Below are 25,770 nucleotides of genomic sequence, written 5' to 3'. Positions count from 1 at the left end.
TACTCAAAACAGATATAAAGAAAGAAATGAAAACCATGTTTAATAGACTTTGATCAAAATTTAATTTAAGAACAGTTTCAGTACAGGGTGCAATATTCCTCTAGAACTTGATGATACACTACAGATTTTCTCTCAGTGTCATTTTGTTTCATTTTAGAAAAGTATTAGAAATGAAAGTAATAATCAGGAAAATTTGGTCTAGCAGAAACACTAACCCTTCCAGGGTCGAAATTTATAATTAAATGTTTATGTTTGTCAACTATAAAATTAAACTGCAGTCTCAATCAGCCTATGACTGCAGGGATCAGTCCTAGGCCTGGTATAATTTTATTTATGATCTGAATTAAAGTCTACAGAGCTTGTATGCAAATACTGTGAGTATCAACTCAGAAAAATAATTTAAATGGTTGAGGACATTTTATGTATTGAAAAATGCCAGATTAGAGACACTGTCTTCAAAGATGTGTTAGATTCTTCATCTGGAATAAACTGCATCAGTTTTACAAATACTAAGAAATATTGCAGAGCTAACAAGCACCTGAGTAGATTTGGATCTTCAGATTATAATTCTATGTTGATAATAAATCAAAACCAGTATTTTAGTAGAAAAGGATCACAATGAAGGCTTCTATAAGACAGGGGAAGATTATGTTCCTCTGTGGTCAGGAATGGTACACTCCTATTTGGAGTTTTAGGCCTAGTTTTTAGTTCCAAATTTCAAGTAATGAGAAGTGAACAGTAAGTCAATGCACAGAAGAGAGAAGCAGCGATTATCAGATGTCTAAAAATTCTTCCTTGATGAAAAGGCATGTATTATTGAAGTAGCCTGACTGAAGGAGAATGCTGAAAAACTGAAGTTTTCTCTTAAAAATTTGAAACACTGTGAGAAAGGAAGTAATTTTTCCTTATTATACATTGTAGAAAACAGAGGAACAGATGCTCTTTGCAGCAAGTTAGCAGTAAAGAAATAAATTCTAATATGGAGTAGAAAATATTTCAGGGAATGACAACAGTCTCCAAGAAACAGTGACTGAGTAAGTGTCAGAAATAAAATGGGTTCTGTTGACTTGATAGTGGATGAAGTGCAACAAAAATTGCTCATGTCTAGGTGTAGGTAATTATCATAGAACTGTTGATTAAAGAATATCTGTGTGGACAAAGGAGGAATGCTGTATGCAATATACTTGACATTTCATGATATTTTTGGAACCATCTCCCAAGCGTTCTTGTTTGGGATCAGAGGGACTGCAGGCAGGATCAGAAGGCTCTTAGATATTTGAAAATTGTCTGTAGCACAGGGCCAAAGGGTTATAGTTAACAACTTAGTGTCTGCAGAGAGCCAGGAATCAAACCAATGCTCCAGGGCTAGTATTATTTGGTGTTTTCTGGAACAACCTGGGTGGTGAGACAGAATGTACTCCTAGCTAGTGTGGATAGCACCAAGTGAAGAAGGCTAGACAGGGTCAAAAATAATACTGCCAGACAAAAGGGACGTTAATAAACTTGAGTTATGGGCCAACAAAAATCTCATGCAGTTTGTCAGAGAGAAGTGCCACTTTCTGCACATGAAGACATTTCCATTCTATTGCCTCAGCATAGTCCAGGTAATGACTGGTGTGACCTGGGCAGGACCTGGACATTGTGGTGACTTTCTTAACTGCTGTATCCTTAAAGGCAAGCTGCTTTATCCAGAGCATGACCATGAGTAAATCTCTGTAAGTGGCTGGGGTTTTCAACTGGAATTTTTCAGTTTTCCAGTCAAGTATGGCTGTAACAAAAACAGAGCACAGCAGCAATGTCTGGAGTCACTAACACAAGGCATATCACTATTTTTCAGAGTTGACTTCCCTCAGCAGTGCATAGCCCAAGACAATATTCAACAAATTCCTAAAAGGGCACTCACATTAGATTTGTGCTTGGAAAACTATGCCCCAGAGAGGCCATTTGTACAAGGCAGTACTTCAGTGTTTTTAAGTGCTTACAGCTCTATAGGTTGGTAGAGTTCAGCTGAAAAACTTACTGCCCAGAGCAGCTCTGCATGAGCCCAGGCAACAAGAGGAGCTACTCAGCCTCAGCGGTGCAAAACACGTGCTGTTTACAGCCCTTTCTGGATTCATCTTCTAGCTTAATCAAGGGACAGTACATCATGAGACCTGTGCTGCCTCAAGTGCCGGTTTAGGAAGAAGAGAAAGGGTCAGAGAGAAGCAAAGCTCCTGAGCAGCCGTGTCGGCTGGGGTTGCTGAGTAGCTGGTTTGCTGTTCACTGTGTCTCTACCAGGAGGCAGGAGCAGATTTCCATGGTGTTTTACTGAGCTCAGAGCTCCACAGGCCACCCTGGATCACTTACTAGTGCACTCTTTGGTGTGTTCCTCAGAGAAGCCCAGGAATGCTATGGCCAAGTGCAGAATTTGCTCAGCATTGGTGCCCTTGCTCCTCCTTACAGGTAACTGACCCTGTCCCTTCTCTCCCATATCCTATAAAAGCTTCATGTGAAGAACTGGGTATTTCATTAACATCCCAACACCCCAAACCTGATCTAGGAGTTCCTCCAGCCTCTTTTTCCTGGACCTCTTCAGCTATACCAGCAGTTCCAGCTGTCCAGTGAGCCTGCGAGATTTCAGCTTGTGCATGAGCGATGGTGGTGAGGCCCGTGCAAGCCTTCTTCACAGCAGTGACTCAGACAACACGCTCACAAGAGAGTTTTTTGGAAGATTTTGCCTCTCTGTGAATCATCTGATGTAGAAACCACGCTGTGTGAATGGCAAACTGTATCCTCAAAGGTCAGCCTAAGATGCTGGACCACGACAGAGATCTTTTCTTGATTTATCAGTCCCTGCGTAGTTTCTGAATTTGGCAGCAAGAAGGAAGCTGGAAACAGCCCAAACGAGGGCTACAGCCCAAACTCTTTTATCTCTGACCAGCTGGAGTGGTTAAATAAAAAGATGAGAATGGGTCTCTCCACCTCTGACTGTCTGAATTAGCAGGAAAAGGCAGGGAAAATACTAAATTAGTTATTAGTGTATCAGTCATTAAACTAAATCTATAAGAATTGTGCATTTTGCTTGGAAGTGTTTTCCACTTTTTTTTCTAAATGCCAAACTACCACACAGCATAAACCATTTCTGTACCTATGCTACTGCTAGAAGATTCCTTCCAAATGGTAAATCCACACATGCAAATATTGACTTATGTGCCTCGGTCTCAAAATCAGAGCTTTCTGTGCTTAAAAATTTTCTTACCAAAATGATGTTGGCTGCTCTATTTTGGTAAGCACAGCTTTCTGGCATGGCGTATGTGCTGAACTGAAGTTGGGGTATGTGGCCACTGGGATACAGGGAACAAAGACCACTGAGGTAGATTAAATAGCTTCAGGATTGCCAAAGAAGTCAGATCCTGTGCGATTTACAGTTCTGTGTAGAGGCAGGTCCCAGCTGATTGCATCCCGATGCTGTAGGAGTTGAATACTCTCCATCAAGATTCTTTCAGATATTACATGAGAAGGGTTTAACATTTAATTTCAAATTTTCCTGATGAGCATATTTGACTTACATTGTATTTGTAATTAGCAGAAGGATACTGTACTGAAATTGCAGCCAAGCATAACAAAGCATTTGCAATACACAGCTGAAAGACTGCAGAAGTGAAATTCTCATTACTCGTCTCTATATGCCCAATATTAATGCTGCCCCCCCTGCCCAGTCCCTGTGAAGGATGAAATGTTGGTTGAAACCATCTCAAGCCTGTTGCTATCTCCAAACTTTTCTATTTGTTCTCCAGTTTTTACAAGTTATATTGGGCTGATTCACATGCACACTGCCCATCCTCCCCACCCCTCATTTTCATCCGGCTTGCTCAGGAAGACTTTGGTCTCTGTTAATCATCGGAGGAAATCTGATGATTCACTGGTGCAGCTCTCTTGTCTAAAACCATGGTAACTCTTCAGCCTCCCTGATGTGTAAATAAGTGCAGTTTTCTTTACAGTGCCGTTTTTCTCCAGCTCATTGTGGCTGAGGCCTTCTCCTCTGAGCTCTCCTCTCTCGTGGGAATACTCTGGTCCATCAAAAGTGCTTTTTGATGAATTTATTTATTTCCTGCAGATGAGATCTGTGTTCTCAGATGTGATCACGTTCATCCTGGCAGATCACAAGAGCATGAACACAGTGCAAAGCAGGGATCTGTGCCTGTCTCACTCACAGAGGTCACGCTGCATTTCTGTTCTTCCTTTGAGAATGACAGAGAATATTTTGAGGAGGAAAGGAAGCACCAGCTGCCAGTGGGTGGAAAAAAAAGAATATGAAAACTTATCTGATGTTTACATAAAATTCAAAACTATTAGTTTGAAAGTATAAATGTATTTACAGAATTTTATTCATATATATTCTTAAAATACAATGACTGGCAATATTATTTTTTGTTAATGTTGACACAAATTCAAACCCTGAGGTACTAGTAGCATATAATGAATGATTTTTTTAAATTTTAACACTTCAAAAGAGTACATAGAAATTATGTTTGCCTTTCATACAAAAAAGGACAAGAGAAAACCAATATTTTTTACCTATAAGATTTCAGTTGTACGAGTTCAGGATGTTTTCACATGATGATATTTGGAACATCCTAAAACAAAGACCACTCCTGACTTTCACAGAAGATAATTCAGAATATCTTTTGTTTCCAGAATTGGAAGAGAAGGGAAAGGGAAAGGGAAAGGGAAAGGGAAATTGAAAAGCTTAATCTATAGTGAAAAGGAGAGTGATATTTTTTCCTAATCAAGGAGCAAAAATTTCAGTGTGTAGTTATAATACAGGTAATTTTGTAAAAAAAACCCTAAAATTACCCAACTGCAGTAACTCAAAATGAGCAAAATTAGCAGAAGTCACAAACTAATAGAACTTTAATAATATAAAGAAGATTATATTCCACCTTCTGGTCAGTATGTATTTACAGACAAAAAGGTGCTAATGTGAAATTGGAATATATAAGAAATGGGAGGTGGAAATCAAAATAAAGAAACCAACAAAATTAAATTTTGTGAAAACTTATTTAGAGTTTTTAAGAGATCTGAAATCATTAAAAATTCTGAAACAGCGTTTATATCACTTTGAATACAAATTAAGCAAAACTATTAACGAATATCATCATGAAAATTATGAGAATTTGAAAAAATTCACAACAAACCCTGCCAGTGAAACGAAACACAATAGGGGAACATACACAAATGGTTTATACAAATCTGAGGGGAGGGCTGGCAAAGCTTTCCAACTGTATAACACGAACATCGCTGGCATTTTTTGCGCGGGGGAGGTTTACTCTCTGTTTTACTTGCACCAGCAAGTAAAACAGCACCCTGGAGGGGCGCGGCGAACGAGGTTTCACCACCGGTGACGCGCGCAGGGAAAATGGCGGGAACCCCCCCCCCAACTCCGCTGTGCAGTTCTCAACCAGGTCGGACCGCAGCGCATAAAAGCGGCGGCGCGGGTGGCGCTGGCTCAGAGCGACAGCGGCAACAGCGGCTCCATCATGTCCGGCAGGGGCAAGGGCGGCAAGGGGCTCGGCAAGGGTGGCGCCAAGCGGCACCGCAAGGTGCTCCGCGATAACATCCAAGGCATCACCAAGCCGGCCATCCGCCGCCTGGCTCGGCGCGGCGGCGTCAAGCGCATCTCGGGGCTGATCTACGAGGAGACGCGCGGCGTGCTGAAGGTGTTCCTGGAGAACGTGATCCGCGACGCCGTCACCTACACGGAGCACGCCAAGAGGAAGACGGTGACCGCCATGGACGTGGTGTATGCCCTCAAGCGCCAGGGCCGCACTCTGTACGGCTTCGGCGGCTAAAGCCTTGTGCTCGTACCGGACCATCTGGACAAGAACCCAAAGGCTCTTTTAAGAGCCGCATACATAAGCTGGAAAAGAGCTGTGTTGCTTTAAAGTGAAGTGTTACCGCTTTAAATGCATAATTATTTTCTCACTCACTGCTAAGTCTCATCGTTAATACGTTGAAAGCCATTTTAACTAAAAATATAAAATGTAGAGTGCTGATAACAGCGTTTTATGTTCAGGGCTATGTAGGGGCAGTACTTAAGAAAGTACATAACTAAAAAAATAGTAAAACAACCTAAATATAGTTACCTCTTTAGTGCTGGCGGCTTACAGGCCATCTTAAGTGTTTCCCTGCGGAGATCTCTTCTGTGGGGGCATTTTCCCCCTCATTGTGTAAACAGTACAAGGAGATACCTATTTATATTTAAATTAATGTCGTTTGCAATTCACTGTGAGGAGTATCAGCTCCCTAAGTCCCTTCTCTGAATAAGTGATCCCCCTTGTCCTCTGAATGTGGAGTGTAGGAAATTGTCCACTATTTGTGATTTCGCTGTGTTTAAGGTTAGGGAATACACTTTTTAAATTTGGGGTGCCGGAGGTGTTCTCTGTACCTGGTGTCAGTTCCTCCCCTTCACCTGAAAGCCCTTCTGTGATCGGGCTCCAAAGGCAGCTCACCCGAAACAGGGAAATATTGCACACATATACAGTGAGGAAAGTGGAAATTTCAACTTACGCCTTGCTCTATGTCAGCAACAGCCTCAGGATACTTCGGAATGCTGAAAGGTTCAGTCGTTTGGAAACACTCTCTTGGATTAGAAAATTTTCATTTCCAATTAATTTTGACACCAAAGCATTTACCTTAGCAGATGAAAGTTACACTAAGTGGAATCCAGCCTTTCCCACCAAAAGTCGCTCACAATACACAACCCCATGCACCCCAGAGTAAAATCCAAGCCCCAAAATATTGTTATTGTTCCAATTTAGAAAAAAAATGTCAATCGGAGAAGCATAAATTTCCTACGCATTCAGCCCGGCATAATTGGCAATTTCTCATTTCCAGTTTGAACTTTTTATTCGTAAGGATATGATTTTTAAAGGAGGCTGTAAAAACTGAAAAGACAGAGACCACCCTTAGAACAAAAGCGGCGGGGCCGAGACCGGGGGGGCTCGGGCGGGGGCAGAGCGCTGGCAGCCGTTGGAGAAGGCGCGCGCTTTCCTGGCGGGCTTCTCCTGCTTTAAATAAACCAATAGGAGCGGCGCGTTGCTGGCAGCCAATCAGGGAGCGGGAACAGCCTATAAAAGGGGCCGCGGCAGCGGTCTGCTTCCATTTGTTCTCCTCGCTTCCGCGGTTTCTCTGCGTTTCTGGTTCGGTATGGCGCGCACGAAGCAGACAGCGCGTAAGTCGACGGGCGGGAAGGCGCCCCGCAAGCAGCTGGCCACCAAGGCTGCCCGCAAGAGCGCGCCGGCCACGGGCGGCGTCAAGAAGCCGCACCGCTACCGGCCCGGCACGGTGGCGCTGCGCGAGATCCGGCGCTACCAGAAGTCGACGGAGCTGCTGATCCGCAAGCTGCCCTTCCAGCGCCTGGTGCGCGAGATCGCGCAGGACTTCAAGACGGACCTGCGCTTCCAGAGCTCGGCCGTCATGGCGCTGCAGGAGGCCAGCGAGGCCTACCTGGTGGGGCTCTTCGAGGACACCAACCTGTGCGCCATCCACGCCAAGCGCGTCACCATCATGCCCAAGGACATCCAGCTGGCCCGCCGCATCCGCGGCGAGCGCGCCTGAAGAGTCTCCTGCCGCAGCTCTCTAGACCCAAAGGCTCTTTTAAGAGCCACTACATGCACAATAAAAAGAGCTGTGGCACTGCTTAAAATTTCGCCTCAAATTCACCCGTGCTTTGCAAAATAGTGAAGTAACTTAACACTAGATGAGGGTAGGAGACGAATCTTAGGTAAAGCAGCGTGATTAGAGAGCTTCAGGCAGGATGGAGGGGTTTATATCCGTGTGAGTGATGGATGTGACACAGTTCTGAGGGAAAAAGGGGTGGAGGGGGCTGACAGGGACATTCCAGTGTCTGGAGGAAATCTGCACTTTAAGCCCAGGCTGGCTGGTTCAAGGCAGAGCAGAAACTTCCTGTGTTAGTGTCAAACCGGGCTGACACAAATGGCCTTAAGAGGAGCTGCTGCCTTGCTTTGACAGTTCTTAACACCAGGGACAAGAATATCTTATCTCAAATCAGTCTTGATTATCTCAGTTTTGATACATATTGTTATACCTGGTCTCAAAACATAGGAGGACCATAGTGATGGCACAGGGTGCATAAGGCTTCTTGCAGCACAGATAAGTAATTGAAAAGGCCAAGAAACTGATTGAAAAGTACTGTAGACAGGAATAACTTACTAAGCTTTTCCAGATTTGTTACCATAATAATACAAAACTTGGGGGGAAAACATTTTGGGTTTGTGGGTTTTTTTGGGGGGTTTTAGTGTAGGTGTTTTTTGGTTTTACTTGTTTGTATTTTTTTTTTTTTTTTGTGGAATGGATGGATATTTTCAGTAAGTTTTATAAAAATCATGGAGCAAAAATTTATGTATTCTTGCATTAGTGGAAGTAAAAGTATTTGTCTTTGAACTTGTATTTCTCTGGTAATGATCTCCATATTTGATATATGCTGAGTTATCATTTCTCCAGCCAGTTACTTAGGATTCTTTATGAGTTTCTGGAAGGTCAGGTGTAAACACCTGCAGTTTTCAGCCTTCTAAGGACCCACCTTTGTTTGAATTCTTACTATGAAACAAGGACATTCTAACAAGAGTCTGAGAATCAAAATAGGAAGTTAAAAATTAAACCTGAGATTCATTAGTAGCTGATGTTTCTCCAGTTGTTTTTGGAACAATTTCCCTTTCTTCTCTCCATCTGCAAAAATTCACATCTGGTACTTGGGGTGCGACAGTCCTGAGGACTGGAGAGTGCTTGAAGGTTGCTGCTAGAAGACAAAGTGCCCACCTGTTGTCATTTTGGGCATTATTTGCCTGCTTTGAGATGCTGCACTACAGAACTACAGACCCCATCTGTCAGAGAAAGCTCTTGGGGGGCTGGGAAAAGCAAGCAGAAAGACTTGCTGAGTGTACCAATCAGACAGAATAAAGATTTCTTTTTGGGGGGGGGGGGGGGGCGGTTTCTGCCTTTCATCTGTTTTCTCCCTTCTTTTTGTCTTCCTCCCACATAATGGCCCCTGAATGATTTTATTGATCATCATGATTTGGTTTTTGGAACAAGGCTGGAATGGAAGGAAAGTTATATCTTGTAGCATGATGATTTCCCCTTGTCTTGATTAAGCAGCACAAGGTTATAAGAAACTTTGGACTAACAACCTGGAGAGAGAAGGAAATATTTCAGTAGGCCATAGAAATTCCATGTTCTCTGAAAAGTCAGAGAAAAGAATAAATGAAAGGATAACCTCAGTCTTCGTTCCTTCCTTCTGCTTCAGTTTTAATTGAGCATATTTAACACTAACTAGGAAAAATAAATTAGTAGAGAAACTCTGTATTATTTCTAACAAGTAGCACCACGTCAATGCTGTAAGATCCTACCCAGCCCCTTTTAGCAATTTTACTGGATGTCACTGGTTTGCAAACTGAGAAGAAAGAGAAGATATGAACAACTTGCCAGTCGTAATGAAGAATTTCCTCATTTGCTTTTGAGAGCAGATTCCACAGACTCCTATCTGGGCAGGCTCTTTATAGAGCCTGGGTGTGCACAATAAGCAGGCACCAGTGACCCCGGCCTCTTTATTTACAAGTGTAACACTTCTAAGGTTTTAGCCTTTTTAACCTTTGCTAACCTCAAATTTGGGCCCAGTTAGGAACTTTAAGTCAGTAATAAATTGCAAGTGTGTAGCAGCAAGTAGTATCAGGATGGAAGGTACTGAAGTTTTAGAGAGTAGACAGACATATTGTTAATTTTAATATTATAATAATGCAGTTCCTTTTAAATTACACTTAGGCACAGTCTCTGTACTCTTCCGGCAGGAGCACTACCACTGTATAAATTCTCACCCCTTACTCTACAAGTGGTAATGTACAAACAAAGGAATAAATGATAATAGAACAATTTCAACTAAAAGAGACTTAGAGTGATCATCTAGTACCAACTGTGAAACACTTTCTATTAATACACCATATAATATTGGAACTGCAGAAAAACATGCCAGATGGTGCTCAGGCAGAGGGGAGTGAGAAAGAGATGGATGCATCTGAAATAATTGAAATTTGGGAATGGAAGAAGAGCATATGAAAGTGTGTATACAGTTCTATAACATTTAAATATGTGTGTTTATATAGCTTTCATGCCTTCATCCCTATGCTATTAATATTTCTTGTATATACCATGTTTACCTCATGTGTATTGTTTCAGAAAAATAGCATATGAAATCCCTTTTGGGGCTCCCAACATGTTATACTCAAATACTTGAATTTTAATTTCTGAACAATTTGGCTGATAACATTTACAGAAGGGTTTTGGACAGTCCATTGTCAAGGACAGAAGAAAATACGTTGTGAGAGCAAAGAAGAAAAATCAATAGAAATCTCAATGCTTTATTTGTGAATTTGTAGAAAACATGACCTCTCTAAACTACTAAAACAATGACAGACTCTAAGACTTGGCACAACCAAAAATTGAACTAAAGGCCAACTGTAGTTTCCTGACTACAAAATTTTATTGAATTAATTAAATTTGGCTAAGTGTTGGCCTTTGATCTCCCAGTCCATGTTTCTCTCCTGACTCAGTTTTCTTGTCATCAGATACAAAACACTTATCTTTAATGCTCAAAACAATATAATCCTATTTCCTACGGGTCTCCCATTGGCTAAATCTGTCAAGTCTTCACAGCCACTTTCTTTTCTTCAGCTGATCTGGTCCCAAACAGAAGCCACAGAACTTCCTCTGTGCCGGTAATCTCCATGGATTGGGACAATAGAAGAGAGGTGGTCTGTCAGAAACAACCACTGGATTGTCTTTGCCCTCCCAGGTTCTTCTTGGTCATCTTCTCCAGCCTGTCCTCAGTCATATCACTCACACAGAAACACATACTACCAAAAGAAAAGGGAAAAAAAATCAATTAGACTAAATTATTGAATTTTTCAATTTTCAATCCTATCATCAAGTTTATAATCTTAGCACTTCTGTTTTAGTCACGTGATAGAGGTAGGGCTCTGAGATATCCAGTTACAATTTCAAGAGTACACCACAGTAAAAGCAACTATATAATGAAATAGTCAATAAAAAGCGGTGAAACTTGATGTTTTTGTTCCAATACTAACTCAGGTTATACATACCACAATGCTTTAAAATAAAACGGGGGCTATTCCAAGTAGCCTATTCCACAGAAAGTATCAAATTACGGGTGGGGGGAGGGAAGAGGGCTGGGGTAAAGTGTGGGCTGTCCGCCCTAGTAGTGCAATTTTTCATTTATCTGAACATTCATTTGCTCTGTGCATTGACTTATTCTGTGGTTCAATGGGCTTTAGCAAGCACCTCACTAAAACAGCACAAATCAGTGCCTAAACAACAAGCTACAGCTAAATGACTGAAATTATTAGTGTGCTTATGCTAGAATTCCAAAAATCTTGAAAAACTTTAGAATCACTGCCTTGTAAGAAAGTGTAAGAAAGCCTGTGTTTCAACTCTCTTGTGCAATGTAGCGGCTCTTAAAAGAGCCTTTAGGGTGTGGGCAAAATAATACAGGATCACTTGAAGTGAACCTGAGATCGGAAACTCCTCAGGCTCGCTCGCCGCGGATGCGGCGGGCCAGCTGGATGTCCTTGGGCATGATGGTGACGCGCTTGGCGTGGATGGCGCACAGGTTGGTGTCCTCGAAGAGCCCCACCAGGTAGGCCTCGCTGGCCTCCTGCAGCGCCATGACGGCCGAGCTCTGGAAGCGCAGGTCCGTCTTGAAGTCCTGCGCGATCTCGCGCACCAGACGCTGGAAGGGCAGCTTGCGGATCAGCAGCTCCGTCGACTTCTGGTAGCGCCGGATCTCGCGCAGCGCCACCGTGCCGGGCCGGTAGCGGTGCGGCTTCTTGACGCCGCCCGTGGCCGGCGCGCTCTTGCGGGCAGCCTTGGTGGCCAGCTGCTTGCGGGGCGCCTTCCCGCCCGTCGACTTACGCGCTGTCTGCTTCGTGCGCGCCATAGCGAACCAAGAACACAGTCCCTGGCAGAAAAAGAGAAATAACCGCCGCGGTAGCTGAACCGCCGGCATTTAAAGAACTGCCGCGTGTCTGATTGGCCCGCAAGCCGCGTCTCTGATTGGCCCCGAAGACGCGTCTCTGATTGGTCCGGAAGCCGCGTTGTCTGGTTGGTCCGGAAGCCGCGCGCTCTGATTGGCTGCCGTGGGATGCCAGCCGGGTCCGGGGGAGCTGAAGCTCTGCCGGAGCCTCTCGGCCCCGCTCCCATCGCTCGCAGGGCCCGGGGCGGGCCGGGAGCTCCGGACACAGCGCTCGTAACCCTCCTGCTTCTTCGGCTCTACATCTCTGCCGGCCTCCTGACAGATTGTAAACAGCGCAGAGGGTACAATTTAGCAGTTACTTGCACCTGGTTTTATTCTTTGTGTCCACAGTTGTTTCGGTTTGCTTTTTTTAAGTGATAGGCTGGTTACAAAGGAAGGAAAAGGTTCTTTCAGTGCGGTACAGAGCTCCTTACGTGACTAGGCACGTTATTCCCTGAGACACAAAGGACAGATGGATTGGTACCTTGAAACAGAGGCGCTCCAAAAAGTCCAGTAACACAAGTTCATAGCTATGATAAGTATGTACAAGGCCGTAGTGATTGAGGTAAATTTTTAAACTACTATTTTCACTTTTTCCCTGTTTTAATTTCTCCTGGAAATTCTGAATGAAAAGCTTTATATATCATCAGGAACATTGTGATTATGATGATAAAACTTAGGCCATTTTTCTTTTATGGTGAAAATGATTGCAGAAGATGATGGTATTAGTCTCCTGTTTAATTTTCCCTACGCACGAGGGAGTGAGAAAACCAGACGTGACCGCATATATTTGATATCATTGCTTACAAGTGCCAATTTTTTCAATTGTTTTTTATAAAGTTGAAATCAGTTTTTTCCTTGCAGTTGTGAACTACAAGAAAAATTTTCTTGAAGTGAGCCCCAGACTAGTGCTCTTCGTATGTGATCATAAAAAAAATATTAACACAACTTTATACTTTTTTAAATGTAGTTCTCAGTTTACAATTTGCTTTTATTGTCTAGTTCCCACCTAGCCCTTCCCTTACTTCCCCCTCCCCACCCGCCTCCTCAAATGATCACTAGAAAACCGCATTAGATTTACTCTTTTATTTTGAAAGCAAATAAATCCTGGACCAGCAAATGAAGGGGGTAAACTGAAATAAAAATCTGTTCAAGTTTCTCTATATCCAGTTAGAAGCAAAATTAAATAATCAAGACATAGAATAGCACTTAACTTCAGTGCTTAAACCAGCTAACATTGAAAAAAAAAAGCTTTATTTTTATTACAGAACAGCTGAAATGATAATTTTGAGAGAATTGGAACAGAAAGGAAATCCTCTACAGCAAACATGAATTTCCTGTAATCAGCAAAGTTCTACATTGCGAAGCACTCATGAAGACTTAGCAGCGTTACGTTGAATATTTTAGCAAAATAGTAAAATGGCGCCATGTTTGTCCCCATCCTTATGTTCGCAAAACTGTAATACAGCTCTTTTAACGGAGTAAGTGGGTGGCTCTTAAAAGAGCCTTTGGGTTCTTGTCCAGATGGTCCGGTACGAGCACAAGGCTTTAGCCGCCGAAGCCGTACAGAGTGCGGCCCTGGCGCTTGAGGGCGTACACCACGTCCATGGCGGTCACCGTCTTCCTCTTGGCGTGCTCCGTGTAGGTGACGGCGTCGCGGATCACGTTCTCCAGGAACACCTTCAGCACGCCGCGCGTCTCCTCGTAGATCAGCCCCGAGATGCGCTTGACGCCGCCGCGCCGAGCCAGGCGGCGGATGGCCGGCTTGGTGATGCCCTGGATATTATCGCGGAGCACCTTGCGGTGCCGCTTGGCGCCGCCCTTGCCGAGCCCCTTGCCGCCCTTGCCCCTGCCAGACATGATAGAGCCGCTACCGCTACCGCTGCCGCAATCGATCCCGCTACTGCTGCCGCTGCTGCCGCTGCCGCTGCCGCTCTGAGCCAGCACCTCCCGCGCCGCCGCCTTTATACGCTGCGATCCGACCTGGTTGAGAACTGCAGCGCAAAGGGGGCGGGGCTTTGCCCCGGCTCCCGCTCTCCCCCCGCTTTCATTCCCGCGTGTCCCGCGAGCCGAAAATATCGGGATTTTTGTGAATTTCCCTTCCCCGGGGCACAATGAGTTCGCTTTTTGGGTCGTTTCTCGTCTTTCAGATAGCAAGGACAGCGTGTTTGTTTTTTACAATGATTCTCTTTTGATATGTCGTGATCATTTAGAAGGAAAAGCTCATTCATAGAAAGTTACCTCACTTATTGATTCATTTAAATTATGCTCTGATTTGTTATTTTCAATGATGTATGTCTAATGTATTTCAGTTTAACCTGCTTGTAGGGATTTTCCTGTGTGGCTTCTCCGTTTACACAGTTACTGCACTTCTTTTCAATGGATAATCTTGCAGCAAATTCTGTCCAATCGGGTTTCCGAGAAATTCTACCCGTCCGTGGGTTTTTTTCACATCTTCATTTACCACCGTCTCTGAATGTTATCTCAAGGTGAATTTAGCACTACAAATATGCTGACTGAGATTTTACATGTTTCACTTTCATTATTTAAGGTAGAAGTATTCTTTTAGACGAATATTTTTATAGTATTTTCCTGTGCAGTGGTGGAATAGACAAGAGCATAACTATTTTTAGGGCTATTAAAAATTTAAATTCTTTAAAAGAAGGGTAGTTTTGCATTTCTCAGGCATTTATTAATTCTGGGTTTGCTCTCTCTATTGGAGGAAAATGTTATGAGATTTTGCTGTTGAAATCAAACAGTATTAATAAAAATTATTAAATAGTTTTCCACCTGAAAATTATCTGGAAGTATAAAAATATTTCCTGTGTTCGCTGTTTGCTGCCCTCTCATGGACAGCAAAAAAACCTCTCAGAAGTTTCTTGATTGCTTGATAGTGGTTTTTTTTCTTACTGGTTGGGCGGCTTTATGTAGTGTATGCTTTCATGAGGATGCAACAAAAGATTGAACAATAATAGATTCATCTTCCCGTAGACCAGACAGAGATGTTGCACCTGTCAGCAGAGAAATCACCGTTCAGTGGCCCCTCCCTCAATAATAAATTAAAATAATGGGATCTGTTACAAGTTCATTCTTTCTGGGTTTTGTTTTGTTTGGGTTTTTTTTCTCCAATGGAATAAAATAAAGGTAAAGCCTCATAATATAAATACTGCTCCACAATGAGCTGCTTCTGCCTAAGATCTCTCACTATATATATATTTCCTCTGTCTTTTGCTGTCTGTTTGGTTTGTAAAATATCAGAAACTATTTGGAAAAAGGATTTTGTTTTGTTAAATAATAGATACATGCTTGCTCATAGCATTAGCATTTTAACTCATGACAGAAATACACAACTAGTAAAGGGGAGCAAGTTTTGAGCTGGGTTCCTGCTCTTCTTTGCTCACAGCTGATTCTAAATTTTACATCAGATATCATCTTTTCTGTGAGGCCTGTGTGATAAAATTAAACTGTAACTTTAAGTCCATGGAATAATTTCCATTGGAAGAGACATTCAAAGATCATGCAGACTAACCTATGTGTTGCATTAAGGATATAGAAACTCGGCAGAAGATGAAGGGCCTTGCATTCCAGCTGGTCCTCAGACATCAGAGGGACTGGGTGCTGCTGGCCTTCATTTCTCATTTTTTGCAAATTCAGCACTGTAAGCCTGGTAGTGTCAAATAAGAATGAGCACAGCTCCACAAAGAGTGCAGCTTAACAATTCAGCTCTATAGATCTGGTTGCATTCAATAAGAACTTCTGTAATCACAGACTGGAGAATAGTGTAGGTTATTGAAGCAACAGAGCTACAAATTCAGAACTGACAGTGCTAAATGCACTATAATAGAGCTCCAACAAGAAAAATAATGTTGCATTACCCCAGATATTATTTTTATTATTACTATTGTTACTGTTGTTGTAGTAGAGATGGACAATGACACCTGTTTCTTCTTCTATCATAGCTTAATCTTTATTGCACACAGCTTATATTTATATGGTTATTAGAAAGCACTGTGTTTAATTAAAATTCATTAGGAGCACTGGTTGGTAATGGTGAGTGTACATGTTAATCAAAACTTTTCTCTCTAACAATGTTTACATACTTTTTCTACTGATTTTTATGGAACAGATTCCTTGTTATTACAGGCACACTTGTTTTTCTCCCTAATAATAGTTTGTTGTGTTAATGAACTTTTCATTTTCAAGATGTTTTTGCATGGGAACTTAACCAGGCTAGCTGCTGGCTATACTTAGCCAAAGTAACAAGGCCAGAACCATGATTTTACAAGGCCTTTCTTTTTTAAGGTTTTACCTATATGTGAATTATTATTATTATTATTATTATTATTATTATTACTATTACTATTACTATTACTACTACTATTACTGTTACTGTTACTATTGTTACTATTGTTACTATTGTTACTATTGCTACTATTATTATTATTATTATTATTATTATTATTATTATTATTATTATCTTACCAAGAAGGCCTGCCCAGCTGAGAGGATGGAGAAGAGAATAGCCTGTTGACTGACTCCAAGGTCATTCTGTCTTCCTTCAAACAGATTAAATTTCTACCCTCCTTATATACAACATGATCTTATCCCACTCTCTCTCTTATGTGAGGCATGATCTAGGTGGAGAATTGAGTAATATAATCATATATGTGATAGCACATACTTCGTAAAACTTATTAGCACATGCAGTAGCTTGAAATTTAAGATATTACTGACTTTATCAGTCAAAAGTTCCTTTTTTGGCCACGTGTTCTTCAAAGTTCATATCATGACTTTGTTCTCTTTGTGCTGTTCTTCTGAGCCAAAGCATGATCTTCTTATCTCCACAGGAGCTCCCCCTTCAACCCAATCATTCTCTCGTGAATCAACCATGCATCTCCCTGTGTGCACAGGTAACATAGGAGGTGCAGGACACAGACAGTGAGCTACAGCCCTTGCCTTGGCCCTTGCTTCTCATCTCATACCTATGAGCTGTAGGCAGGGACTTCTTTTACTAGACAAGTTTCAATGTCTGATGTAAGCCATAATCCTATTATTATTTTTTTTACATTTCAAATTTTCTGCTGGCAGCCCAATCCTGAAATAATTTAAAAAATGAATCCTGCAGTCACTGAGGTTTCACTGACATCTCAGCAGTTCATACAGGACTCATGAACAAAACTCCTGGCAATGGAAATGCAAAGAGATCAACAAAACACTATGTGCAAAATCATAGTCAGAATGCAACATAACTCCAAATCTAGAAATAATTGTCCAAAATTGAGTATGGAGAGTGAATGGGAATCCCAGGAGGATGACTGGTGACTTCATTATGCTTTGACAACATGTTATGTAGAGGATAGATCTCAAATTCCCTCAGAAAAAAGTACTTGATAACTCTGTGTCCAACAGTCCACAGGGTGCATTGTGATCTAGATAATAAAAAAGAAACTTGTGAAAGGAAAATTCTGTTGGGTAATCCTACTGTGTCAAAGGTGTCTAGTTGAAAAGTGGTTCTGTATCCAAATTCAAGCTAGTTCAAATCTGTACTGACATGCAAGCAGCAGAGAACAGGTCTGGTATTAATGCTGTTTATGTTACACTCTTCCAGAGTCATCGCTGGCTGTTCCTAGTACATTGTAGCTATTTCACCACTGAGCTCCTTCCTTTTGAGAACCTGAAAACTTAGTCCTGAAGTGTATATAAGTTACATTTTACAATGTATTTAGCCCAAGGTATTAGGAAGGACTTTTACTCTGCTTTATTCAGCTGTCATGGTTTAACCCCAGCCAGCAAGTAAGCACCATGCAGCTGTTCCCTCACTCATTCCCAGAGATGGAGGAGAAAATCAGAAAAATGAAAAAACTTTGTGGCTTGGGATAAGGACAGTTTAATTGGTGAAGCAAGAGCCATGCACACAAAAAAAGGAAAACAAGGAATGAATTAATATCTTCCCATGGGCAGGCAGGTTTTCAGGTACCTTCAGGAGAGAAGGGCTTTTTCAAGCGTAATTGTGACTTGGAAAGATAAAAGCCATCACCAGAATACTCCCCTCCCTTCTTCTTCCCCCCAGCTTTATCTGCTGTGCATGAAACTGTATGATTTGGAACATCTCTTTGGCCAACTAGGATCAGTTGTCCCAGCCGTGTCCCCTCCCATCTCCTTGTGCATTCCTGGACTCCCATGAGAGAGGTGCTGGGAGAAGCAGAAAAGGCCTTGGATCTGTGTAAGCACTGCTCAGCAATAGCTAAAACATCCCTGTCTTATCAACACTGTGTCCAGCAAAAATTTTTAATGTCTTAGTGCCTGAACTAATATAGTTTGCCTTCCATGGAGGTATAGCTTTTAATTTTCTCTATCAAACACAGAAGATTCCTTAATGAATTAGTGGAATAGCTTCACTTGCAATAAAACTCCACCTTTGATGTTTTTAAGACTTGAGTCCCTAAGGGAGCCTTATTATTGTTTTTGAAAGATGTGATGAAGCAGAATAAACCCTTTCACCTGACAAGAATTGCCATAAAAGATGTAGAGATATGCAAGAAGTATGGGAATAACATAACACACTAAGAGAGAATGAAGACACAAATAAACATATGTTTGACAATTACCTGGTTTTGTGGTAATCTGACAATTGTGAATAATGCTGATGAAAAATTCTGTAACCCCATCATAAAAAAGTATTCATCAGCAGAAAGTGATTTGTTATTCTGTGGGGAGTAACTTAAAGAGAATTCTTGACAGGTTACCATGTCTGTTCTGCTACATGTAGACCTTTATCTAATTCAGTGATTCATTTGTCATTATTGGAAGTTCATAGTTATTTTATATTGGCATTTACTAATTAAGTACAACTGTGAAATAAACAGCTGACCCTATGGAAGAGAAAACAAATGAAAGCAGGTCTTCCTTGTAATAACTTGCAATACTGAACCCTGTTTGGTTTTTGGTTTTTGTTTTGGTTTTTTTTTGTTTTGTTTGTTTGTTTTTACCTTCCTTCTTATTTTGGGGCAGCTAAGCATTTAATCATAAAGTATATAATTTTGGCTTTTGTCAATGTATGACTAGACACTAACCATGAGCACATAGCACACCTCAGCAAATATTGAGCACAGCTCATATATTTTCTTTTACCGGTATCATGATGGTAAACATGTTTGATGAAAAAAATTAACTACCATATCTCAAAAAAATGTGTCATTGAAGAGTGAGATGTGTTCCCTTTTCACTGCAATCATAAATCACACAATTGAACCTCAGTCCAGTAGGTTAGCTAGAAATCTAAACCATGATAGCAAAAGATATCTCCTGAGTTTTTCTTAGGATATCAATTTATGGTCAGAATAGGGATCTCCTTGTTAGCTAGGGAAGCCTGCTGAAGGTAATGTGGGGTTCTGAGGGATGCACAGTGATCAGACACCATGTCAGTGACTTGGTACTTTAACATAAGCTGTTTCTGAGGGAGAGTCAGTTCAGTGCACAGCTCTCCCTTAGCTGAGATGAGATGGATCTGCAGGGCTAGCAGTGCACAAGCTGAAGGGAAAGGTGGATGAGAGATGATGAATTAGGGTCACTGACTGACAAGTCAGTGGTGCAATTGGCATAAAGATGACATTACACTTATTTCCATGAGTATTCCCAGGCCACTCTTGCTCTCTGCCACTTCAGTCCCCTTTTCCAGTAGGTATCTATGCTACACAGCCCAACTCGGCTTTACAAGTTTAACAGGAATTTTTGGTTTGATTATAATTTTGTTCCTGTAATGGACAGGTGAATGGCAATGAACTGGAGCTTATATAGACAGCGCATTCAGTGTTCCTGCACACATTTACACTTTTTTTTTGTGTGGAACAATTTCTTACAATATTGAAGTTATATCTGTAGTGAAAGATTAACTTTGCTGGAAGTTTGTGCTCATTAACTGTTATAGATGCATATTATATTGTTGGCTTTTTGCAAATATTAAAATTAATGTTATGTGTATAAGGATGGAAAATTTTGTTGTATTAATATAGTTTTCTTTATTTTTGTTATTGATGAAACCTAGAAATAGTAGTATAATACACATATGTTAGGCTATGGCATAGTATTAAAATAAAAACTGCTTTTGTTTGTATAACCCAAAGACTGAGAAAAAAAAAATAACTAAAGAACCCCTGTGTCGCCCTGAAAACTCAGCTTCTGAGCTTGCTGACATGGTTTTCTAAGGACTTTCCCAGGACAGTAACTGTAAACATAGATATGTGTACATTCTTTCTGTTACACGTCTTGTGATGGACATCTCTCATGGCCAGTGCTGTGAGAAAGTGTTATCCTGACCATCCAATCCCTGGCTGTGGTCAGAAACCTATAAATCCTGGAGGGAAAAATAAACCTCTCTCTTCTCTTCACCACACCTCGACCTGTGTCCGTGTGATCTATTCATCTTCAGCGGCAACATCTGGTGACCTCGCCGTGTCTTGCACGTGACTGTTACAGGGTACTGTCTAGCCTGTGGCTATGGATGGTTTTGGGCTTCCTCTTACGGAGGGCCTGGTTTTGGAGATATGGCGTGCAGTGCATGATCAGAGAAGAACTGATGTTTCGTATGCTGACTTTCAGCAATTGTGTGAGTACGGGAAAACTGAGGGGTTTTTCCCTGTGGTTGAAGCGATTTTTTCGCAGTCAGCTTGGGACGCTGTAGGCGATTCCCTGATCGAGGCTCTGCTGGTCGATTATGAGCCCCGGCTGCTCCGGCTGCTCGGGATCTGGCGAAGGTGCGGCTTTCTGAGCTCGGGTCCCGAGGTCGGCTCCCCCGGGATCGCCGGGGCCCCTGGCGGGTTGAACGGGGCCTCCGCGGGACCGGTGGGCGTGACCCCCCCTCGGCCCGCGCCCCGGCGGTGGAAGCCCGGGGCGGGGTTGGATCCCTGCCGGCAGGCTGTCCGGGGCGCCGCGGACCCCGGGGGTGTAACCCCTCCTCGGCCCGCGCCCCGGCGGTGGAAGCCCGGGGCGGGGTCGCCGCCTCCGCGTGCCCTCCCGGCACAGACCGAAGGGGGGGTGCCTGAACGGGGGACGGCGCCGGCCCTGGGGGATGCCTCGGAGTCCGTCCCATGTCCGTGCTGCGGCTGGGCCGTGCCCTGCCCCGCGGTGGGGGACGGGCCGGGCCCGGGCCCCGTGCCGGATTCGTGGGGCGGGGGCACGGGTGCTGCGGGTGCTGCGGACGCCGGGCCGGGTTCTGCCGGTCCCGTGCTGCCGGATTCCCGTCCTGCGAGCCCGGGTTGTTCCCTGGCAGCGGAGCAGGACGGTGCCGCGGCTTCCCCGGCTGTGCCTCTACCAGCGCCCCGGTTCCCCCCCGCGCCAGGAGCGGGCTGTGCCGAGCTGCTTCCAACCCCCCCCGCCTCGGGTTCCCGGGCATGGCCCGAGCCTGCGGCTGGAGCCGGCCCTCCCCCGTCGCCTCCTGCGGCTGTGGCAGACCAAGGTCCTGAGCTGTTTACCACTGGCTCCGGTGGTGCTGCCGTGGGGGAGAAGGCGGTGGCCTTGACGGGCCAGGGATCCCAGGCTGCTGGAGCCTCTTCAGCTGGCCTGTGGACCTTGTCCTCCTGTAAAATGACTGTGCAGCTGAGCATATCAGGCATTCCATGTGCTTCCGAATGCTTTGGTCCAGTGGGTGAGGGCATGAGTGCTCTTCTTGTGGCATGGTTGAACACCACTGCTCAAGGCACCATTGTTCACCTCGGGGACGTTGATTCAGATTTCCTGGGGTGCATTTCTGCCATGGGTTCCACACTCACCCCTCCTGTTCCTAGATTTGCTCACCTTGTGCCTTTTGAGTCTTGTGTTCGCAGCGCTGAGAACCAGCTGCGGGGAGATGGTGGCTTCGGGTTCCCTGGACCTCCCTGGGTCACTGGACTGCTGTTCTGACAGCCAGGGATCATCCTGAACGGGTCTGCACCCAGTCCATCCTTGGTGAGATGCTGTCAGAGATTAGCTTCTGTGGGTTTTGACACTGGCATGGACATCACGATTGTCTGGTTTGCTGATGGACCCTTGGACCCGATGCTGAGACATTCAACACAAAGAACTTGAGACTGACTCTTTGTTCAGCAGATTCTGTTGTTCCTCTCTCATGATAGACTAGTCACCCTCCGTGACTGATGCAAGAACAGTTGGATCACAGTGATCTGGAGTTTCAACCAGTCCCTGGGACATTCCTGTTTTCTGTATCAAGAAGAAGTCTGGGAAATGGAGGCTGCTACAACACCTCCAGAAAGTTACTGCTATGATGGAAAGCATATGGATGTTGCAGGCTAGCATACCTTCACCTGCCATGTTTCCTGTTGATTTGCTAGTCCTCATTGTGTATCTGAAGGATTGTTCTTTGCAATTCCTTTGCATCCCGATGACAGACCGAAATTTGTCTTTTGGTGCCAGCTATCATTAATGCTGAGCCCACACAGAGATATCAATGGAGATTTTGCTATAAGGCATGCAAAATTTGCCGGCATTTGCCGATGATATGGGGCTCTAGCCCTCTCTGGAGTTTGCAAGCAGTTTCCTGCTGCTTGTCTCTACAACCTCCCTGAAATTATTTGAGGGTCAAAATAATTTTTGGGACAAACAGTCCCGCATTTGGAGGTGCAATTATTTTTTTTGCATTCAGTGCAGACACTGCATGAATGATGTCCAGATCTTAATGGACTTTCACATGGTTATGTCCTTATATGGGACTGACCACAACAGAACTGTCTCCCTTGTTTGGTCTATTAAAGGGGGACTCTGATTTAAAGTCACCTCTGACACTGACCCCACAGGCACAGTAGATGCTGGAGGAGGTTCTGCGAGCAGTTTCTGCTCCTCAAGTTTATTACATTAATCTTTGCTCCTCAAGTTTATTACATTAATCTTTCCATTGATGTTGCTGTTTTGTTTTTTAGAGTTTTTTTTAGAGAGTCATGAGGCTGGAACAGCCCAATTGATGGAATTACAGGCTGCTGTCATAGCATTTCATACGTTTTCCCAGGCACCTTTCAGTTTGGCCATGGATTTTGCTTCTGTGACCAAGTTGAGAGCCATCCACAAGCAGGTGTTGATGTTGGACATTTGTTTAATTTAATTTTTTTTGAGTTTTGTTGTTTTCCTGGTTTTTTTTTTTAAAAAAAAAAAAAAAAGTTTTTTTTTGTAATAACGAAAGGGTGAGATATCACCCTGAAATTACAGCCTTCTGATTGTATGGAGTATTGTATTTTTCTATTATTTATTATTTTGATTGTTTATAATGTTGCTAGTTTCTTTGTTCATTTTTCTTTTTTCTTTTCTTTTTATTGAACCAAAAAGGGTGAGATGTCGCCCTGAAAACTCAGCTTCTGAGCTTGCTGACATGGTTTTCTAAGGACTTTCCCAGGACAGTAACTGTAAACATAGATATGTGTACATTCTTTCTGTTACACGTCTTGTGATGGACATCTCTCATGGCCAGTGCTGTGAGAAAGTGTTATCCTGACCATCCAATCCCTGGCTGTGGTCAGAAACCTATAAATCCTGGAGGGAAAAATAAACCTCTCTCTTCTCTTCACCACACCTCGACCTGTGTCCGTGTGATCTATTCATCTTCAGCGGCAACACCCCTGCATTTGTAAACTATCTTATCCAGATGAAGACCGCCTGACCAGAGCTCTGGGGGAGGAATTTATTGCATTTCTGGTATCAGGGAATGTAAATCTCGATGGCGCCAAGAAGATTGATCTATTGGGAAGGGGGCAAGAGAAAACTAAACAGAAGAACACCAAAGATCCTAAGAAGAATGTATGAACATGTATGAGAATTTATGGATATGCAGTAGGGTCCTGTTTTTAAGGGACAATCCTTTGTCAGTAAGGTGTGCTCTCTTGTCTGAATGCAGAGACACACGGCCCTATCTGTATATTTCATTTTTTTCTCCTAATTGTCTTTTTTATTAAACTTTTAAATCCTATAAAAATTATGTGAACCTAATTTTTCGCATTAACAAAGCAAATCCCTACCCAGAGGCTGTGATCACCTCATACTGACAATAAGCCAATTCCTCATAGAGCAATTGCAGTAGAAATGTGCGCACAGCATCCTTTAAACGGAGACGGGAGAACTGCCAGTGAGCGGAGCGATACATTGTTACGTGTACAGAAAACAGCAAGTTTTTACGGTTCGAAGTGTGGAAAAATGAACACTCGGTAAAGAGCTGAGCGCAGCAGTTCCAGTGAGAGACTTTGAGCTCCGGAGGACCGCGTGCAACGCCAAGGCAGCTCCATACCTCGAACTGCTCGGACCCCGCTGGCCCCACGCTTTCTAGAGCGGGCGCAAAGCTACACTGGAAGGGAAAAAGCCGGAGGTGATGGGGGAGGCGGGGGAGAGATCGTAAGCGTCTTCCGCCACGTGAATGTAAAGAAAAAATCGGAGCGCCTTTTAACCCGACAATTGCCGGGCACTAGACAAGCCCAAGAGCTTTGGCCAATCTATGCGGAGCGCGGGCTTTTCGAAATGTGCCGGGCTCCGGGGGCGCTCCGAGGCGCTTCTCCGCCTCTCTCCCGGCTGACAGGAGATAAAACTGCGGGGAACCGCATCATCCCCACCCCCGTTCCCCCTCCCAAGAGCCGAGGAGCCCTGAGCAGTGCCTCAGTACCCCGAGGAGTTCCGCTCCGCAGCGATTTCCTGCGGCGAACGGGAAGGAATTTGCACCAACGCACGGGGGATTTTTTCACTTTTTTTTTTTTTTTCTTTTTTTTTTTTCTTTATGAGATATGCCGCGGTGAGCTCCGCTGCAATGCTGTTGTGCGCTGGAGAAAAACAAAGCAAAAAAATCTTACCGGGTTCACCTAAAAGCTACTGCAAAGAGAAAAAACAAAGTTTAAATTGAACACGCGTTACACAATGAAATGAAGTGAGTTCCAGCTCATTTTATGAAAACTTGGGTGGCTCTTAAAAGAGCCGTTGGGTTTATCTGCAAGGCAGATGGGTTTTTTCCGCACCATTTACTTCTTCTTGGGAGCTGCCTTCTTTGCTTTGGCTGCTTTCGGCTTGGCCGCCTTGGGCTTGGCTGCTTTGGGCTTCACCGCCTTCGCCTTAGCCGGGCTCTTCGCTGCTGCCGCCGCTTTTTTGGGCTTGGCAGCCTTTGTCGCCTTCTTAGGGCTCTTCGCTGCTTTCTTGACTGCGGCGGCCGCCGGCTTCTTGGCTTTCTTGGGGCTCTTCTTCGCCGTCACCGGCTTCTTGGGCTTCTTGGCAGCGCTGGCGGGCTTCTTAGCCGCCGGCTTCTTGGGCTTGGCCGCAGCAGCTTTTTTCTTAGGAGCCTTTTCCTTTACGTCTCCTGGCTTCTTGCTGAGACGGAAGGAGCCGGAGGCACCGGTGCCCTTGGTCTGCACCAGGACTCCCTTGCTGACGAGGCTCTTGATGCCCAGCTTGATGCGGCTGTTACTTTTTTCAACATCGTAGCCGCCGGCGGCCAGCGCCTTCTTGAGCGCGGCGAGGGAGAGCCCCTTGCGCTCCTTGGAGGCGGACACGGCCTTGGTGATAAGCTCGGTGACGCTGGGCCCCGCGGGCTTGCGGGCTTTGGAGCCGCTCGCCGCCTTCTTCGGCTTCTTGGCGGCGGGAGCTTTGGCCGGGGCCGGGGCGGCGGCGGCGACATCGGGCGCGGCGACGGGAGCGGTCTCGGCCATGGCGGCTCCGGGGCGATCCGAACGAAC

The 25,770-nt window shown here is 44.0% G+C and overlaps 5 protein-coding genes across 5 annotated transcripts; 2 read left to right on the top strand and 3 right to left on the bottom strand.

Moving 5' to 3' along the window:
• The first annotated feature begins 5,503 nt into the window (after positions 1-5,503).
• On the top strand, positions 5,504-5,999 carry LOC131573097 (histone H4). The gene has a single exon (XM_058826695.1). The coding sequence runs from the start codon at positions 5,520-5,522 to the stop codon at positions 5,829-5,831; it is 312 nt and encodes a 103-aa protein (XP_058682678.1). The 5' UTR covers positions 5,504-5,519; the 3' UTR covers positions 5,832-5,999.
• A 1,169-nt stretch (positions 6,000-7,168) lies between these two features.
• Positions 7,169-7,676, top strand: LOC131573078 (histone H3). The gene has a single exon (XM_058826673.1). The coding sequence runs from the start codon at positions 7,189-7,191 to the stop codon at positions 7,597-7,599; it is 411 nt and encodes a 136-aa protein (XP_058682656.1). The 5' UTR covers positions 7,169-7,188; the 3' UTR covers positions 7,600-7,676.
• A 2,855-nt stretch (positions 7,677-10,531) lies between these two features.
• Positions 10,532-12,024, bottom strand: LOC131573077 (histone H3). The gene is made up of 2 exons (XM_058826672.1): positions 11,580-12,024; positions 10,532-10,907 (listed from the first exon to the last, which is right to left on the bottom strand). The coding sequence occupies exon 1, from the start codon at positions 12,005-12,007 to the stop codon at positions 11,597-11,599; it is 411 nt and encodes a 136-aa protein (XP_058682655.1). The 5' UTR covers positions 12,008-12,024; the 3' UTR covers positions 10,532-10,907; positions 11,580-11,596.
• Positions 12,025-13,157: 1,133 nt separating this feature from the next.
• LOC131573094 (histone H4) lies at positions 13,158-14,012 on the bottom strand. The gene has a single exon (XM_058826691.1). It carries the CDS (start codon positions 13,940-13,942, stop codon positions 13,631-13,633), a length of 312 nt encoding a protein of 103 aa, XP_058682674.1. The 5' UTR covers positions 13,943-14,012; the 3' UTR covers positions 13,158-13,630.
• Positions 14,013-24,967: 10,955 nt separating this feature from the next.
• On the bottom strand, positions 24,968-25,763 carry LOC131573071 (histone H1.03). The gene has a single exon (XM_058826665.1). The coding sequence runs from the start codon at positions 25,741-25,743 to the stop codon at positions 25,063-25,065; it is 681 nt and encodes a 226-aa protein (XP_058682648.1). The 5' UTR covers positions 25,744-25,763; the 3' UTR covers positions 24,968-25,062.
• Positions 25,764-25,770: the final 7 nt, after the last annotated feature.

This window comes from Poecile atricapillus, chromosome Z (genome assembly GCF_030490865.1).
Source record: "Poecile atricapillus isolate bPoeAtr1 chromosome Z, bPoeAtr1.hap1, whole genome shotgun sequence".
NCBI lineage: Eukaryota > Metazoa > Chordata > Aves > Passeriformes > Paridae > Poecile > Poecile atricapillus.
Note: the sequence above shows the minus strand (reverse complement) of the source record. Positions and strands in the feature narration are given on the sequence as shown.